Source organism: Ranitomeya imitator, chromosome 7 (assembly GCF_032444005.1).
Source record: "Ranitomeya imitator isolate aRanImi1 chromosome 7, aRanImi1.pri, whole genome shotgun sequence".
In the NCBI taxonomy this organism is placed as follows: domain Eukaryota; kingdom Metazoa; phylum Chordata; class Amphibia; order Anura; family Dendrobatidae; genus Ranitomeya; species Ranitomeya imitator.
The window spans coordinates 122234398-122254683 of record NC_091288.1 but is presented as its reverse complement, the minus strand read 5'-3'; the positions used below and the strand labels follow the sequence as shown (position 1 = coordinate 122254683).

Here is a 20286-nt window from a genome sequence, read left to right as displayed (position 1 = left end):
TTATTGCTCCCACTGGTGATTTCTTCACTCCAAGCTGGTTGGCTATTGCAGATTCAGTCTTCCCAGCCTGGTGCAGGGCTACAATTTTGTTTCTGGTGTCCTTTGACAGCTCTTTGGTCTTCACCATAGTGGAGTTTGGAGTCAGACTGTTTGAGGGTGTGCACAGGTGTCTTTTTAAACTGATAACAAGTTTAAACAGGTGCCATTACTACAGGTAATGAGTGGAGGAAAGAGGAGACTCTTAAAGAAGAAGTTACAGGTCTGTGAGAGCCAGAAATCTGGATTGTTTGTTTCTGACCAAATACTTATTTTCCACCATAATATGCAAATAAAATGTTAAAAAAAACAGACAATGGGATTTTCTGGATTTTTTTTTCTCAGTTTGTCTCCCATAGTTGAGGTCTACCTATGATGTAAATTACAGACGCCTCTCATCTTTTTAAGTGGTGGAACTTGCACTATTGCTGACTGACTAAATACTTTTTTGCCCCACTGTATATATATATATATATATATATACATACATACATACACACACAAGATTAAAAGGATGCACCTTCCTTGTTCTGGTTTCTGTATTACTTAGTGAGGACAAGATAACATAGGGTTTAGCCGGCGTCACACTAGGCGTAAGTAAATGCGGTCCGTTTTTTAAGGCCGTAATATGCAGTAATTGTCCCAAAACACTGTTCCGTATTCAATGCGAGGATGCGATTTTTACGCACAAATTTATCCGTGTGTCATCCGTATGGCATCCGTATGGCTTCCGTACGGCGATTTTTTCACGCAGGCTTGCAAAATGGACATATCATGGATCCACGTAAAAGAAGAAAACGAGGGCACTCACCAGTCTTCTTATTGTGCAAAGATCACTTTATTAGTCCAACATATAAAAGTCCAAGGTCGGGCAACGGCGGAGCCGAAGCTCAGGTGAGCAGGGGGGAGCGGATTCCCTCTTTATCCGCCATGGTGCTTGTACGGCCTGCAGCGTAGCGTCTGGACCTCACAACTGGTGCCGCCGTTTACTGTCCCGGTTCTAGGACCAACTAGAAGTTGGTCCTAGAACCGGGACAGTAAACGGCGGCACCAGTTGTGAGGTCCAGACGCTACGCTGCAGGCCGTACAAGCACCATGGCGGATAAAGAGGGAATCCGCTCCCCCCTGCTCACCTGAGCTTCGGCTCCGCCGTTGCCCGACCTTGGACTTTTATATGTTGGACTAATAAAGTGATCTTTGCACAATAAGAAGACTGGTGAGTGCCCTCGTTTTCTTCTTTTACGTGGACTATGCAGTTGGATCTGTTTTCTTCGAGGAGCACCCGAAGTGTGTGATGTGGCAGCGTTGGTTAACCCATGAAGCACTGAAGTGTTAATACATCACTTGGCTTTGTGTCCTTGTTTTGAAGGCTGTGCCGCCCCATTTACTTTCATATCATGGATCCATCGGCTCACATATTCTTAAAAACATATATACAGTCTATAGATATACAGTATATATATATATATATATATATATATATGTCAGTGAGACACACATATATATATATATATATATATACATATATTTAATTCAGCGCTAGATAGCAGAAAAGCTGGTAATTCAATTGCCGGCTTTTCCTATCTCCATCACAAACCCGACAGGATATATGAGACATGGTTTACTCATATGAACTCGAGCCTGGGAAAATATTCTGAAAAGTTCCCAGGCTCGAGTTCATATGAGTTCATCCAGCAGAGGGCGCATCACCGCGACTCGAGGTAACTACAGTACATTCCCCTGCATTCCATTCATTCACCAAGTTTTACAGTCAGGAGCACAGCTGCATTAGCAGAGCTCCTGGGTGTAAAATGATTTAACACCTTCAGATGGATTTACAGCGTGGGACAAGACTGTAATGACGGAAGGTATGGAATATTGTTGTTTGTTTTTTAAACTTTGTTTCAGGTGACAAGGGTCTTCAGGTGGATTACGAGTATAATAAAATATTAAAACATCATGTGTCTTTATTTCATTAAAATACTTTTTAATAATGTGCGTGTGTTTTATTAACCTTTTCGTACTATTGGATTAATAATGGATAGGTGTCATAATTGACGCCTCTCCATTATTAACCTGGCTTAATGTGACCTTACAATAGCAAGGTCACATTAACCCTTCATTACCCCATATCCCACTGCTACAGGGGAAAGGGTAGAGAGAGGCTAAGTGCCAGAATAGGCACATCTTACAGATATGCCTTTTCTGGGGTGGCTGGGAGCAGATGTTTTTAGCCAGGGGGGTCCTATAACCATGGACCCTCTCCAGGCTATTAATATCTGCCCTCAGTCACTGGCTTTACCATTCTGGCGGAGAAAATTGCGCGGGAGCCCATGACAATATTTTTCCGGGATTTAACCCTTTAATTTAATAGCTAGAGACCCCAAATTTGACACAAAGACACTTCTTACATTACTAAAGATTAACATGTAATAAAAGAAGGGATATGAGATGGAAACCATGTCTCATATCCTGTCTGGTTTGTGAAGGAGATTAGGAAAAGCCAGCAATTGAATTACCGGCTTTTCTGCCATCTAGCGCTGAATTAAATATAAATATATATATATATATATAATGTGTCTCACTGATATATATATATATATATATATATATTCTATGTGTACACATTTATTCTACCTATTCTATTCTATTCTGTCAGGGTGATTTTACTGTACACCGCGCTGAATTGCCAGCTTTTCTATAGAACACCGCTGCGTATTTCTCGCAAGTCATACGCATGGTTCGTGTGTAATCCGTAAGTTTCTCGCCCCCATAGACTTTCATTGGCGTATTTTTTGCGCAATACGCTGACAAACCCAGCATGCTGCGATTTTCTACGCCTGTAACATACCGTATATCACGGATGCGTAATATACGGCAGATAAGAGCTGCCCCATAGAGAATCGTTGGGCCGTGTGCAATGCGCATTTTCTGGACGTATTTTCTGCGCTCATACGTCTGTAAAACTCGCTAGTGGGACGCCAGCCTTATACTTTATGAATTTTGTATGTTGTCTGTGCTTTTGCTCGCACGCTGTAAAAGCAACCCAATAGGTAAATTTGAAATGTAGATATTCAACCCCAATGGGGGCAAGGGCGATGGGGAGGGAAGCCTATCTCTGTACAGAGTTGCAGACTATGTTGATGTTAAATATATAATTTAAAATAATAATATTCTCAAACAACCGAGATTGGCTTGGGAAAACTTGAAGTACAATTTTGCATTGTTTAATGTCAATTTTAATCTTATTTTGTCGCTTGCATAATCATATTGAAAACTGATTTTGAGAAAACTTGACTTTTTTATTTTAGTCATGATAGGCAAAAATGCTTAAAATAATTAAACCGATTATAATACTAATTTAGAGACATTCTAATTATTGTGATATTACAATATGCATATGTGAAAATCGAATTGCCAGACCCTGATCATGAAGTGCAAATATAGGGGTCGATTAGTCTTACTGTACTGTGAGCAGAATTAGGATGTGCCAAATTCAAAAAGCGGCATGCTTCTTCAACTGCCATGTACAATTATTAAATATCAAAAAGCCCACCAGAGTAAATGAGTGATTTAACTCATATAACGTATTCAAAACAAAATTGGTTAAAAAATAACCAGAGAAATATAAACCCTTAAAATCGCTTTTATTAAATTCAATAAATATTAAAATTAATGAATCACATACAGCAATACTAACTACTACTGTATGTAATTACCAAAGAATGGGGACGCCAATAAAATATATCTAATCACATAGTGTCCTGTGCCTTATTCTAGCTCATTGTATCCAGATATACATAACAGTATCAGGGGTACATATTCCCCACATACCAAAATATAGTTAATCATGAATTCATATTTTACTCTTGATGAAGTATTGAAACGAAACGTGCGTTGGGGCGATGGGGACGCTTTCTTCAAATATATACCTCAGTAAGTGTGGCCATCTTGCTTTTTTTGATGTTGTAAAATATGAATTCATGATTAGCTATATTTTGGTATGTGGGGAATATGTACCCCTGATACTGTTGTGTATATCTGGATACAGTTTGCTAAATAAGGCACAGGACAATATATGTTTAGATATATTTTATTGGCGTTCTCATTCTTTTGTAATTACCTAGTAGTATTGCTGTATGTGATTCATTGATTTTAATATTTATTGAATTTAATAAAAAATATTTTAAGGGTTTATACTCCACTGCCATGTACAACTGCCTGAAATTTTACTTCAGTCAGGAACTGGTGTAAATGTTAAGGGTAATTTCTATCACGTTAAGGGCATTCATGATCATGATAGTCTGGTGTGTTTGTTCATGTTTTGTCCTGCCTCATCTCCTTCTCCACCCATTTTTCTAAAAGTTAGCGGAGCTGGCCAACAGTGGCATAAAAATGCAACATTTTTGCTGACAAAAAAGTGACATTGCAAGTATTTTTGCAATAGAATTTTGGCAAAAAATAACTTGATGAATTGGGCCCATAGTGCTCAATTTATTCATTGTCATCATGAATTTCTAATTAACTTCCAATTAATCCAATACAATGAGAGTTTCCAATGCATTTAATTCATATGTTTACAATCATTTTAATTATAACAAAATAAAGTAAAATAATAATAGTAATATTTACTTACAGCTGAGCCTGGAGCACCGCGGTCACCTTTAGTTCCTTGAGGACCGGGACCACCCTATGATTAAGAAGAAGATTGAAAGTAAAACTTTAAATAAGCAGATATGCTATACATTTTGAAACAAAATAAAATATAATTTTGCACATTAATATCTGAAGGTATAAATTAAAATATATACACTGCTCAAAAAAATAAAGGGAACACTAAAATACCACATCCAAATATCACTGAATGAAATATTTCAGTTGCAAATCTTTATTCATTACATAGTGGAATGTGTTGAGAACAATAAAACATAGAATGATCAATGTAAATCAAAATTAATATCTCATGGAGGTCTGGATTTGGAATGATACTAAAAATAAAAGTGGAAAATCAAATTACAGGCTGATCCAACTTCAGTGGAAATGCATAAAGACAAGGACATGTTGTTCAGTTGTGTGTTCATTGCCTCTATTATTATTATTATTATTTATTTATATAGCACCATTGACTCCATGATGCTGCACATGAGAATGTGTTACATACAAGTTACAGATATCGCTTACAGTAAACAAACTAACAATGACAGACTGATACAGAGGGGAGAGGACCCTGCCCTTGCGGGCTTACATTCTACAGGATTATGGGGAAGGAGACAGTAGGTTGAGGGTTGCAGCAGCTCTGGTGTTGGTGAGGCGGTAGCTTCGGTAGTGGTGAGGATGCAGCGGGGTCATTGCAGGCTGTAGACTTTCCTGAAGAGGTGCGTTTTCAGGTTTCGTCTGAAGGATTCGAATGTGGTTGATAGTCGAACGTGTTGGGGCAGAGAATTTCAGAGGATGGGGGATATTCGGGAGAGGTCTTGGAGGCGATTGGATGAGGAGCAAATAAGTGTGGAGGAGAGAAGGAGGTCTTGGGAGGACCGGAGATTACGTGAGGGAAGATATCGGGAGATTAGTTCAGAGATATATGGAAGAGACAGGTTATGGATGGCTTTGTAAGTTAGTATTAGTAATTTGAACTGGATTTGCTGGGGGAATTGGAGCCAGTGAAGAGATTTGCAGAGGGGGGAAGTGGAGGAATAGCGAGGAGAGAGATGAATTAGTGGGGCAGCAGAGTTAAGGATGGACTGGAGAGGTGCAAGGGTGCAGGGAGGCCGCAGAAAAGGATGTTGCAGTAGTCAAGGCGGGAGATGATGAGGTCATGCACAAGCATTTTAGTAGATTGACGGTTGAGGAAAGGACGGATTCTGGAGATATTTTTGAGCTGGAGGCGACAGGAGGTGGAAAGAGCTTAGATGTGTGGTTTGAAGGACAGGGCAGATTCAAAGGTTACTCCTAGGCATCGGACTTTCGGTACGGGGGAAAGCATGATGTCATTGATTGCGATAGATAGGTCAGGTTAGGAAGATCTATGGGATGTAGGAAAGATGATGAGTTCAGATTTGTCCACATTGAGTTTGAGGAAGCGAGAAGAGAAGAAGGAGGATATGGCTGATAGGCACTCTGGGATTCTGGACGGCAGAGTGGTGACGTCTGGGCCAGAGAGGTAGCTCTGAGTGTCATCAGCATAGAGGTGGTACTGGAATCCATGGGACTTTATGAGTTCTTCCAGACCAAGTGTGTAGATTGAGAAGAGTAGGGGTCCTAGAACAGAGCCTTGGGGGACTCCAACAGAGAGAGGGTGGGATGAGGAGGTAGTGTGGGAGTGGGAGACGCTGAATGTGCGGTAGGAAAGGTACGAGGAGATCCAGGATAGGGCGAGGTCCTTGACGCCAAAGGAGGAGAGGATCTGTAGTAGGAGGCAGTGGTCAACTGTGTCGAAAGCAGAGGACAGGTCTAGAAGGAGGAGTACAGAGTATTGTCCATTAGCTTTGGCGGTAAGTAGGTCGTTAGTGATTTTGGTCAGGGCTGTCTCAGTTGAGTGATGGGGGCGGAAACCAGATTGTAGATTGTCAAAGAGCAAGTTAGATGAGAGGTGGAAGGAAAGTTTAGCGTGGAATTTGGAAGCGAATGGGAGCAGCGATATTGGGCGATAGCTGGACATAGCAGTTGGATCGAGAGTTGGCTTTTTAAGGATAGGCGTGATTGTGGCGTGTTTGAAAGCAGAAGGGAAGGTGCCAGAAGTTATTCATAGGTTGAAGAGGTGGGTTAGGGATGGGATAAGTGTGGTGGTGAGGTTGGGGAGGAGGTAGTATGGGATGGGGTCGAGCGCACAGGTGGTGAGGTGCAATTTGGAGAGGAGACAATTAAGCCCACTTCAGTGATGTATCTATGTGCCTGTATGACCTCCCTACAATGCCTGGGCATGCTCCTGATGAGGCGGTGGATGGTCTCCTGAGGGATCTCCTTCCAGATCTGGACTAAAGCTTCTGCCAACTCCTGGACAGTCTGTGGTGCAACGTGACATTGATGGATGGTGCGAGACATGATGTCCCAGATGTGTTCAATCGGATTCAGGTCTGGGAACGGGCGGGCAAGTCCATTGCTTCAATGCCTTCATCTTGCAGGAACTGCTGACACACCCCAGCCACATGAGGTCTGGCATTGTTCTGCATTAGGAGGAACCTAGGGCCAACTGAACCAGCATATGGTCTCACAAGGAGTCTGATGATCTCATCTCGGTACCTAATGGCAGTCAGGCTACCTCTGGCGAGCACATGGAGGGCTGTGAGGCCCTCCAAAGAAATGCCACCCCACACCATTACTGAGCAACTGCCAAACCGGTCATGCTGAAGGATGTTGCAGGCAGCAGATCGCTCTCTACGACGTCTCCAGACTATGTCACATCTGTCACATGCCTCAGTGTGAACCTGCTTTCATCTGTGAAGAGCACAGGGCGCCAGTGGCAAATTTGCCAATCCTGGTGCTCTGTGGAAAGCACAACCCTCATCTGTGGATGTCGGGCACTCAGACCATCCTCATGGAGTCGGTTTCTAACCGTTTGTGCAGACACATGCACATTTGTGGCCTGCCGGAGGTCATTTTGCAGGGCTCTGGCAGTGCTCCTCCTGTTCCTCCTTGCACAAAGGCAGAGGTAGCGGTCCTGCTGCTAGGTTGTTGCCCTCCTACGGCCCTCTCCACGTCTCCTGGTATAGTGGCCTGCCTCCTGGTAGCGCCTCCAGCCTCTGGACACTAGGCTGACAGACACAGCAAATCTTCTTGCCACAGCTCACAATGGTGTGCCATCCCAGATGAGCTGCACTACGTGAGCCACTTGTGTGGGTTATAGAGTGCGTCTCATGCTACCATGAGTGTGAAAGCACAACCAACATTCAAAAGTGACCAAAACATCAGCCAGAAAGCATTGGTACTGAAGTGTGGTCTGTGGTCCCCACCTGCAGAACCACTGCTTTATTGAGTGTGTCTTGATAATTGCCAATAATTTCCATCTGTTGTCTATTCCATTTGCACAACAGCATGTGAAATTGATTGTCAAACAGTGTTGCTTCCTAAGTGGACAGTTTGATTTCACAGAAATGTGATTTACTTGGAGTTATATTCTGTTGTTTAAGTATTCCCTTTATTTTTTGGAGTAATGTGTATATATTTAAAATTTATATAAAGACAACTCACAGCAGGGCCAGGACCACCAGAAGGTCCAGCAACACCTGGAGGACCAGACTCTCCTCTTTCACCGGGACCACCCTTTTCTCCTTTACCTCCTGGTTCTCCATTCTGACCCTAAAGACGAAACACATAAAGATCATATTATTACCAGTAAAAGTGAAATTTTCTAAAGAAAATGTCACTAATTGTTTTGTTTTTTTTCCCCTCAAATTCCCCTCAAAAGACGGAGTTGGTGTCCGGAAACCTAAATTGTTTTAGTGCAGATTAAAACTGTAAAATTTAAAAAGGTAACGTATTGGTTTTAATGTAATGACGATAGTTACTAGCATTAACATATACAGTTATGCTCAGAGAATTCTTAGATCATTTTTCTACAACATTGGCTATAAGGTAGAAAACGTTATTAAAAGAAAACAATTCCATACCCACTTGAATCCCATGCCACTCTGCACCTGCTGGTGCTGAAAGTTGTGATGTTTTGTCCATCATGACTACTGAGGCCAGTGATTGGCTGAAAGAGATTGCACTGAAGCAAGCAGGGATTCAAGGAGTAGTTAATTATTTCCTTATTTTATTAAATGACATTACCTAAATCAGTCCATTTTGCATAAACCTGGAAAACTCCTTTAAGGTGATTATTGACGTGCTTTATTTGTCACAGATTTTTGTGGTGCATTCTGCACTAAAAAAAAATCTGCAACAATTTACAGTTCAAAAACTCCAAATCTGTCCAACATTTAGATAATGTTGAGATTTTCAAATCCACAAAATTTACATATTGTTACAGCAATGTTGCAGATTGTCACCAATTTTATAATCAAATTCACATCAAAATTAAAATCTACATATACCATATTACCCTATTTTAATTAATCAATTTTCATCAAGAAAAATCAAAACACATTTCTAAACTTTTTTCTTGGAATGTTTCCTTCTCTCCTGGATTATGATTAAGAGGGAGCAGAACTCATTGAAGCAAAAATGGACAGATGCTCATGCTGATGGTTTGATGTTCTTTCTGCAGTGTAGACTAAGCATTGCTTTTTGGACTTTTACCAAATAATTTCAAAGGCAAGCACCAGAATATTTTATCCTTATTGGAATTTTCAGGGATTAAGGTATTGATGAACTATCCTTAGGAAAGCTCATAAATATCAGATCTAAGAGGGTCGAATATCAACACCACAACCAATCAGTTCATCATCACCATCATCAGCTCTTTTGATGGCCACATGTAAGTGATGAAACAGGACATCTCCATTCACTGTGCAATGGCTGTTCCCAGTGACTTCATCGCAGTTCTTATTCACTTTGAAAGAAGTTTAGCTGCAGTACCTGAGAATGGCTATTGTACAGGTAGCAAATCTGTACTGTTATGGCTCTGTATTCATCTGGAGCCGCCAGAGCTGAAAACACCTCATCTGCTATATTAAGGAAAGGTCATCAATATCTCAAGCTTGTAAAGGCTAGTGATGAGCGAGTATGCTCATTACTCGAGTTTCTCCAAGCATGCGCAGGTGGTCTCCGAGTATTTCAGCGTGCTTGGAGATTTAGTTTATGGCGACGCAGCTGCATGATTTGCGGCTGCTAGAGAGTTTGAATACATGTGGGGATTCCCTAACAAACAGGCAATCCCCACATCTATTCAAGCTGTCTAGCAGCCTCAAATCATGCAGCTGCATCGACAAACTAAATCTCTGAGCACGCCAAAATACTTGGAGACCACCCAAGCATGTTCGGAGAAACTCGAGTAACGAGCATATTCGATCATCACTAGTAAAGACCCTTCACTAAAACGCTAAAAAATGAGGGTGATATAGATGTAGTGACCTGTACACAAGTCCTTGTTTTATCTGACTACTAGAGATAAATGAATTTTTTTAAATTCAAATTTGCCAGCTTTGCCGAATTTTCCAAGATTTTAATTGCAGTAAATACATTTGTATAAATAATATATACAGTTAGGTCCATATATATTTGGACAGAGACAACATTTTTCTTATTTTGGTTATAGACATTACCACAATTAATTTTAAACAAAACAATTCAGATGCAGTTGAAGTTCAGACTTTCAGCTTTCATTTGAGGGTATCCACATTAAAATTGGATGAAGGGTTTAGGAGTTTCAGCTCCTTAAAATATGCCACTCTGTTTTTAAAGGGACCAAAAGTAATTGGACAATTGACTCCATGGCTATTTCATGGACAGGTGTGGGCAATCCCTTCGTTATGTCATTCTCAATTAAGCAGATAAAAGGCCTTGAGTTGATTTGAGGTGTGGTGCTTGCATTTGGAAGGTTTTGCTGTGAAGTAAACATGTGGTCAATGGAGCTCTCCATGCAGGTGAAACAAGCCATCCTTAAGCTGCGAAAACAGAAAAAACCCATCCGAGAAATTGCTACAATATTAGGAATGGCAAAATCTACAGTTTGGTACATCCTGAGAAAGAAAGAAAGCACTGGTGAACTCATCAATGCAAAAAGACCTGAGCGCCCACGGAAGACAACAGTGGTGGATGATCGCAGAATAATCTCCATGGTGAAGAGAAACCCCTTCTCATCAGCCAACCAAGTGAACAACACTCTCCAGGAGGTCGGCGTATCAATATCCAAATCTACCATAAAGAGAAGACTGCATGAAAGTAAGTACAGAGGGTTCACTGCACGGTGCAAGCCACTCATAAGCATCAAGAATAAAAAGGATAGACTGGAATTTGGTAAAAAAAAAATCTAAAAAAGCCAGCACAGTTCTGGAAGAACATTCTTTGGACAGATGAAACCAAGATCAACCTCTACCAGAATGATGGAAAGAGAAAAGTATGGCAAAGGCGTGGAACAGCTCATGACCCAAAGCATACCACATTATCTGTAAAACACGGCGGAGGCAGTGTGATAGCTTGGGCATGCATGGCTGCCAGTGGCACTGGGTCACTAGTGTTTATTGATGATGTGACACAGGACAGAAGCAGCCAAATGAATTCTGAGGTATTCAGAGCCATACTGTGTGCTCAGATGCAGCCAAATGCAGCCAAACTAATTGGTCGTCGTTTCAAACTACAGATGGACAATGACTCAAAACATAAAGCCAAAGCAACCCAGGAGTTTATTAAAGCAAAGAAGTGGAATATTCTTGAATGGCCAAGTCAGTCACCTGATCTCAACCCAATTGAGCAGCATTTCACTTGTTAAAGACTAAACTTCAGACAGAAAGGCCCACAAACAAACAGCAACTGAAAACCACCACAGTGAAGCCCTGGCAGAGCTTTAAAAAGGAGGAAACACAGCGTCTGGTGATGTCCATGATTTCAAGACTTCAGGCAGTCATTGCCAACAAAAGGTTTTCAACCAAGTACATTTTTAGTACACATTTTATTTTAAATTATTGAATCTGTCCAATTACTTTCGGTCCCTTTCAAAACAGGGTGGCACATGTTAAGGAGCTGAAACTCCTAAACTCTTCATCAAATCTTAATGTGGATACCCTCAAATGAAAGCTGAAAGTCTGATCTTCAGCTGCATCTGAATTGTTTTGCTTAAAATTCATTGTGGTAATGTCTATAACCAAAATTAGAAAAATGTTGTCTCTGTCCAAATATATATGGACCTAACTGTATATATATATATATATATATATATATATATATATATATATATATATATACACACACACACTGGAAAGCTTGCAATAGCTCAGAAAATACATCTGGGGGAGAAGAGAGAAATAACCCTCCTGATCATAAAAGCTTACACTCTACATGAGATAGAGAGAGAACCCTGCTGATCATAAGAGCTTACACTCTACATGAGATAGAGAACCCTGCTGATCATAAGAGCTTACACTTTACATGAGATAGAGAACCCTGCTGATCATAAGAGCTTACACTCTATATGAGATAGAGACAGAACCCTGCTGATCATAAGAGCCTACACTCTACATGAGATAGAGAACCCTGCTGATCATAAGAGCTTACACTCTACATGAGATAGAGAGAGAACCCTGCTGATCATAAGAGCTTACACTCTATATGAGATAGAGAACCCTGCTGATCATAAGAGCTTACACTCTACATGAGATAGAGAGAGAACCCTGCTGATCATAAGAGCTTACACTCTATATGAGATAGAGAACCCTGCCGATCATAAGAGCTTACACTCTATATGAGATAGAGAACCCTGCTGACCATAAGAGCTTACACTCTATATGAGATAGAGAACCATGCTGATCATAAGAGCTTACACACTAAATGAGATAGAGAGAGAACCCTGCTGATCATAAGAGCTTACACTCTACATGAGATAGAGAACCCTGCTGATCATAAGAGCTTACACTCTACATGAGATAGAGAACCCTGCTGATCATAAGAGCTTACACTCTATATGAGATAGAGACAGAATCCTGCTGATCATAAGAGCTTACACTCTACATGAGATAGAGAATCCTGCTGATCATAAGAGCTTACACTCTACATGAGATAGAGAGAGAACCCTGCTGATCATAAGAGCTTACACTCTACATGAGATAGAGAATCCTGCTGATCATAAGAGCTTACACTCTACATGAGATAGAGAGAGAACCCTGCTGATCATAAGAGCTTACACTCTATATTAGAGAACCCTGCCGATCATAAGAGCTTACACTCTATATGAGATAGAGAACCCTGCTGATCATAAGAGCTTACACTCTATATGAGATAGAGAACCATGCTGATCATAAGAGCTTACACACTAAATGAGACAGAGAGAGAACCCTGCTGATCATAAGAGCTTACACTCTACATGAGATAGAGAACCCTGCTGATCATAAGAGCTTACACTCTACATGAGATAGAGAACCCTGCTGATCATAAGAGCTTACACTCTACATGAGATAGAGAACCCTGCTGATCATAAGAGCTTACACTCTATATGAGATAGAGAATCCTGCTGATCATAAGAGCTTGCACTCTATATGAGAGAGAGACATAACCCTGCTGATCATAAGAGCTTACACCCTACATGAGATAGAGAGAGAACCCTGCTGATCATAAGAGCTTACACCCTACATGAGATAGAGACAGAACCCTGCTGATTATAAGAGCTTACACTCTATATGAGATAGAGACAGAACCCTGCTGATCATAAAAGCTTACACTCTACATGAGATAGAGAATCCTGCTGATCATAAGAGCTTACAATCTACATGAGATAGAGAGAGAACCCTGCTGATCATAAGAGCTTACACTCTACATGAGATAGAGAACCCTGCTGATCATAAGAGCTTACACTCTATATGATATAGAGAACCCTACTGATCATAAGAGCTTACACTCTATATGAGATAGAGAACCCTGCTGATCATAAAAGCTTACACACTACATGAGATAGAGAGAGAACCCTGCTGATCATAAGAGCTTACACTCTACATGAGATAGAGAACCCTGCTGATCATAAGAGCTTACACACTACATGAGATAGAGAGAGAACCTTGCTGATCATAAGAGCTTACACTCTACATGAGATAGAGAACCCTGCTGATCATAAGAGCTTACACACTACATGAGATAGAGAGAGAACCCTGCTGATCATAGGAGCTTACACTCTACATGAGATAGAGACAGAACCCTGCTGATCATAAGAGCTTACACTCTACATGAGATAGGGAACCCTGCTGATCATAAGAGCTTACACTCTATATTAGATAGAGAACCCTGCTGATCATATGAGCTTACACTCTATATGAGAGAGAGACAGAACCCTGCTGATCATAAGAGCTTACACCCTACATGAGATAGAGACAGAACCCTGCTGATCATAAGAGCTTACACTCTATATGAGATAGAGACAGAATCCTGCTGATCATAAGAGCTTACACTCTACATGAGATAGGGAACCCTGCTGATCATAAGAGCTTACACTTTACATGAGATAGAGAACCCTGCTGATCATAAGAGCTTACACTCTATATGAGATAGAGACAGAATCCTGCTGATCATAAGAGCTTACACTCTATATGAGATAGAGACAGAATCCTGCTGATCATAAGAGCTTACACTCTACATGAGATAGAGAACCCTGCTGATCATAAGAGCTTACACTCTATATGAGATAGAGACAGAATCCTGCTGATCATAAGAGCTTACACTCTACATGAGATAGAGAACCCTGCTGATCATAAGAGCTTACACTCTATATGAGATAGAGACAGAATCCTGCTGATCATAAGAGCTTACACTCTACATGAGATAGAGAACCCTGCTGATCATAAGAGCTTACACTCTATATGAGATAGAGACAGAATCCTGCTGATCATAAGAGCTTACACTCTACATGAGATAGAGAATCCTGCTGATCATAAGAGCTTACACTCTACATGAGATAGAGAGAGAACCCTGCTGATCATAAGAGCTTACACTCTATATGAGATAGAGAACCCTGCTGATCATAAGAGCTTACACTCTATATGAGATAGAGAGAGAACCCTGCTGATCATAAGAGCTTACACTCTACATGAGATAGAGAGAGAACCCTGCTGATCATAAGAGCTTACACTCTATATGAGATAGAGAACCCTGCCGATCATAAGAGCTTACACTCTATATGAGATAGAGAACCATGCTGATCATAAGAGCTTACACACTAAATGAGATAGGGAGAGAACCCTGCTGATCATAAGAGCTTACACTCTACATGATATAGAGTACCCTGCTGATCATAAGAGCTTACACTCTACATGAGATAGAGAACCCTGCTGATCATAAGAGCTTACACTCTACATGAGATAGAGAACCCTGCTGATCATAAGAGCTTACACTCTATATGAGATAGAGAATCCTGCTGATCATATGAGCTTACACTCTATATGAGAGAGAGACATAACCCTGCTGATCATAAGAGCTTACACCCTACATGAGATAGAGAGAGAACCCTGCTGATCATAAGAGCTTACACCCTACATGAGATAGAGACAGAACCCTGCTGATTATAAGAGCTTACACTCTATATGAGATAGAGACAGAACCCTGCTGATCATAAAAGCTTACACTCTACATGAGATAGAGAACCCTGCTGATCATAAGAGCTTACACTTTATATTAGATAGAGAACCCTGCTGATTATAAGAGCTTACACTCTATATTAGATAGAGAATCCTGTTGATCATAAGAGCTTACACTCTACATGAGATAGAGAACCCTACTGATCATAAGAGCTTACACTCTATATGAGATAGAGAACCCTGCTGATCATAAGAGCTTACACACTACATGAGATAGAGAGAGAACCCTGCTGATCATAAGAGCTTACACTCTACATGAGATAGAGAACCCTGCTGATCATAAGAGCTTACACACTACATGAGATAGAGAGAGAACCCTGCTGATCATAAGAGCTTACACTCTACATGAGATAGAGAACCCTGCTGATCATAAGAGCTTACACACTACATGAGATAGAGAGAGAACCCTGCTGATCATAGGAGCTTACACTCTACATGAGATAGAGACAGAACCCTGCTGATCATAAGAGCTTACACTCTACATGAGATAGGGAACCCTGCTGATCATAAGAGCTTACACTCTATATTAGATAGAGAACCCTGCTGATCATATGAGCTTACACTCTATATGAGAGAGAGACAGAACCCTGCTGATCATAAGAGCTTACACCCTACATGAGATAGAGACAGAACCCTGCTGATCATAAGAGCTTACACTCTATATGAGATAGAGACAGAATCCTGCTGATCATAAGAGCTTACACTCTACATGAGATAGGGAACCCTGCTGATCATAAGAGCTTACACTTTACATGAGATAGAGAACCCTGCTGATCATAAGAGCTTACACTCTATATGAGATAGAGAGAGAACCCTGCTGATCATAAGAGCTTACACTCTACATGAGATAGAGAGAGAACCCTGCTGATCATAAGAGCTTACACTCTATATGAGATAGAGAACCCTGCCGATCATAAGAGCTTACACTCTATATGAGATAGAGAACCATGCTGATCATAAGAGCTTACACACTAAATGAGATAGAGAGAGAACCCTGCTGATCATAAGAGCTTACACTCTACATGATATAGAGTACCCTGCTGATCATAAGAGCTTACACTCTACATGAGATAGAGAACCCTGCTGATCATAAGAGCTTACACTCTACATGAGATAGAGAACCCTGCTGATCATAAGAGCTTACACTCTATATGAGATAGAGAATCCTGCTGATCATATGAGCTTACACTCTATATGAGAGAGAGACATAACCCTGCTGATCATAAGAGCTTACACCCTACATGAGATAGAGAGAGAACCCTGCTGATCATAAGAGCTTACACCCTACATGAGATAGAGACAGAACCCTGCTGATTATAAGAGCTTGCACTCTATATGAGATAGAGACAGAACCCTGCTGATCATAAAAGCTTACACTCTACATGAGATAGAGAACCCTGCTGATCATAAGAGCTTACACTTTATATTAGATAGAGAACCCTGCTGATTATAAGAGCTTACACTCTATATTAGATAGAGAATCCTGTTGATCATAAGAGCTTACACTCTACATGAGATAGAGAACCCTACTGATCATAAGAGCTTACACTCTATATGAGATAGAGAACCCTGCTGATCATAAGAGCTTACACACTACATGAGATAGAGAGAGAACCCTGCTGATCATAAGAGCTTACACTCTACATGAGATAGAGAACCCTGCTGATCATAAGAGCTTACACACTACATGAGATAGAGAGAGAACCCTGCTGATCATAAGAGCTTACACTCTACATGAGATAGAGAACCCTGCTGATCATAAGAGCTTACACACTACATGAGATAGAGAGAGAACCCTGCTGATCATAGGAGCTTACACTCTACATGAGATAGAGACAGAACCCTGCTGATCATAAGAGCTTACACTCTACATGAGATAGGGAACCCTGCTGATCATAAGAGCTTACACTCTATATTAGATAGAGAACCCTGCTGATCATATGAGCTTACACTCTATATGAGAGAGAGACAGAACCCTGCTGATCATAAGAGCTTACACCCTACATGAGATAGAGACAGAACCCTGCTGATCATAAGAGCTTACACTCTATATGAGATAGAGACAGAATCCTGCTGATCATAAGAGCTTACACTCTACATGAGATAGGGAACCCTGCTGATCATAAGAGCTTACACTTTACATGAGATAGAGAACCCTGCTGATCATAAGAGCTTACACTCTATATGAGATAGAGACAGAATCCTGCTGATCATAAGAGCTTACACTCTATATGAGATAGAGACAGAATCCTGCTGATCATAAGAGCTTACACTCTACATGAGATAGAGAATCCTGCTGATCATAAGAGCTTACACTCTACATGAGATAGAGAATCCTGCTGATCATAAGAGCTTACACTTTACATGAGATAGAGAACCCTGCTGATCATAAGAGCTTACACTCTACATGAGATAGAGAGAGAACCCTGCTGATCATAAGAGCTTACACTGTGCAGGATAGGGAGAATGGACTCATTAGGCCATAAGAGCTTAAACTCTACATGTGAAAGAGAGAGAGGACTCTGCTGATCATAAGAGCTTCCACTCTACAGACGAGAGACTTACCCAGTGACTCTGGAGATGGATAATGACTCTGTCCTACAAACTTTGCTTTCATGGCAACTGCTGTTATGTGATAGCCCAGCTACTCACCCCCTACCTGCAGGGCATTAAGAGGGTGCCTGAGCAGCCATGCAAAATCACATTAGTCTGCTCTCTGATGCATCAGCAATGTGGAGAATTGTGTCGAGCAAGTTATTTTTGTATGTGAACCTCAAATTGAATCTCAAAATGTTCAAATATAAGTGGAACCGCGAATGTAAGGAAATTTGAATCAAGTAATGCATTTGCCTTATAGCTTTGGTGTATTTTTGTAACTCATTAAACCACACTGCCAAAAGAGAAGTAATCATTGTAGTGTTGATTGTGATCCATTATCGTATTATTTGTTGATTAATGGGTGAGACACTTACAGGTGCTCCAGGGAAGCCAGCAGGGCCCGGTGGACCAGATTCCCCACGTTCTCCCTAAAATTGAGAAATACACAAAATAAGTTTTAAGAATATGAAATGTTGGTATTCTGTACTCAGTAATTCTGACATTGGAGAAATAAAATGGGCATAGATAACAATAACAATGCAAGTTACGCTACAAATCCACAGACTCTTTTTAATTCAATATTTTTTTTATTCAAAAGGAACAACTTTTTCCTAATTTATTGGTTCAAAAACTGCATCAAAAACTGCATCAGATGCTGCATGATTGTTACCAGCTTAAGGTCTCTTTCACACAACTATAAATCAGCTGTATTTTCTCTGATGTGTTTCAGCCGCCAATTGCAACCAAGTTACTAATAGGATCATGCCAACCTATGATGATGATAGACTGAGTCATGAGGAAAATATGATTGTGTATAAATAAGCTTGAAAGAAAATAATAAAAACAAAAATAAAAAAGCTAGTGATGCAGATATTCAGATATTACTAATTGCATTTTAAGGAGTAAAATCTGCATAATATATTTGCAGCATTACCTCCCTCCATAAATATTATGATTACACAGAATTGTAATGTAACAAATGATGTAACCAGGATCTGATCTGTGACAACGAGGAAAAGGATTCTATGTAAGGATTTTGGGTGTGCCGTCATTTAGTTAGGATCTGTGTACTTTACACTGGGCTCATACATTTGACATATTATATGTTTGTGTAAGGGAATAATAGGATACAAAACAATACTGAAAGGATCCTACAGGCCAAAAAGTATGATAAAACAGTATCACTTTGTGAGGTTTACTATTACATTTTATCCTTTTTTTTTTTACAGTGAATAATACATTATGTTTCAGCATCACACTAACTACTGTGGTGCCATTGTTTAATGATAGAAATAAGCACATGGATCCAAACATACAGCAAACAATTGCCTCTTATAGAAAAAATATAAAAATAAATATCATATTAAACATATCAGTGGCCATATTAATAGTTTGAAAGATCCAAAAAAAAGAGTAAGAACAATGATATTTAATTAATATTTTAAGTCATAAATTCAGTTCCTTTTTTGTAAAATATATTGTATTTCAGAAAGAATATATTCCATTTTTATAAGCATAACACATTTAAAAGAAAACAAACATTGTCTATTAAAAAAATTGTATTTATTTATTAATTCTTCAGTATCAAGTTTGCAAAAAATCATAGTACTTACAGGTCCACCACGTGTACCCACAGGTCCAGGGGGTCCAGCTGGACCACCATCTCCCTATAAAACACAATATTGATTATGTCAAGCCAAGCAATTAAGTTACATGAATTGAAAGTAAAACATGAGAAATTAACATTTTAGCTATTAGATAAAAAAAATACCTTGTCTCCAGATGGACCAGCAGGACCAGGAGGACCAATAGGGCCAGCAAGTCCCTAAATTAAGACAAAAAATATTGAAACTGAATATCCAGTAATCATTGCAGATGTGCTTTAGAAAAATGAATCATCCATTGCTGAGAAATACACATTTATTTTGTATAACCAATAATATTCTGTGATTTATAACTTAATTTTAAAGAAATTTACCCTCATGCCATCCTTTCCTGGAGCTCCATCTGAACCTTTGCCGCCAGGTTCACCCTAAAACAGCAAAACAAATGATTAATACATTATTTTAAAAACATCATTTAGACTACATCTTTTATATCTAAACTAGATGTATTCTAGAATATATATGTCCACGTAGTATATTGCCCAGCCACGTACTATATTGCCCAGTCACGTAGTATATTACCCAGGCACACTGTATATTGCCCAGTGATGTAGTATATTGCCCAACCACGTAGTATATTGCCCAGTTACGTAGTATATTGCCCAGTGACGTAGTATACAGCACAGAGCCACGTAGTATATTGCCCAGTCACGTATGTCACAGGTTAAAAAATAAAAAATAAACATACTCATGTAACGATCCGAGGGCCCCTTGTAGTTCTAACATACTCACCATTCTGGTCGCTGCTCCTCAGCGTCCCGTCTCTCCGCCTCCTG

The 20286-nt window shown here is 40.1% G+C and overlaps 1 protein-coding gene across 1 annotated transcript in view; it reads right to left on the bottom strand.

The window, feature by feature from the left end:
* The window catches only part of COL3A1 (collagen type III alpha 1 chain), a 335593-nt gene that overhangs the window by 55264 nt on the left and 260043 nt on the right, over positions 1–20286 (bottom strand). Inside the window, exons 32-37 of the mRNA XM_069733786.1 lie at positions 19825–19878; positions 19618–19671; positions 19460–19513; positions 18221–18274; positions 8224–8331; positions 4673–4726 (exon numbers count right to left, since the gene is read on the bottom strand). Of these exons, the coding sequence (XP_069589887.1) occupies positions 4673–4726; positions 8224–8331; positions 18221–18274; positions 19460–19513; positions 19618–19671; positions 19825–19878 (378 nt within the window). The remainder of the gene's footprint in view (positions 1–4672; positions 4727–8223; positions 8332–18220; positions 18275–19459; positions 19514–19617; positions 19672–19824; positions 19879–20286) is intronic.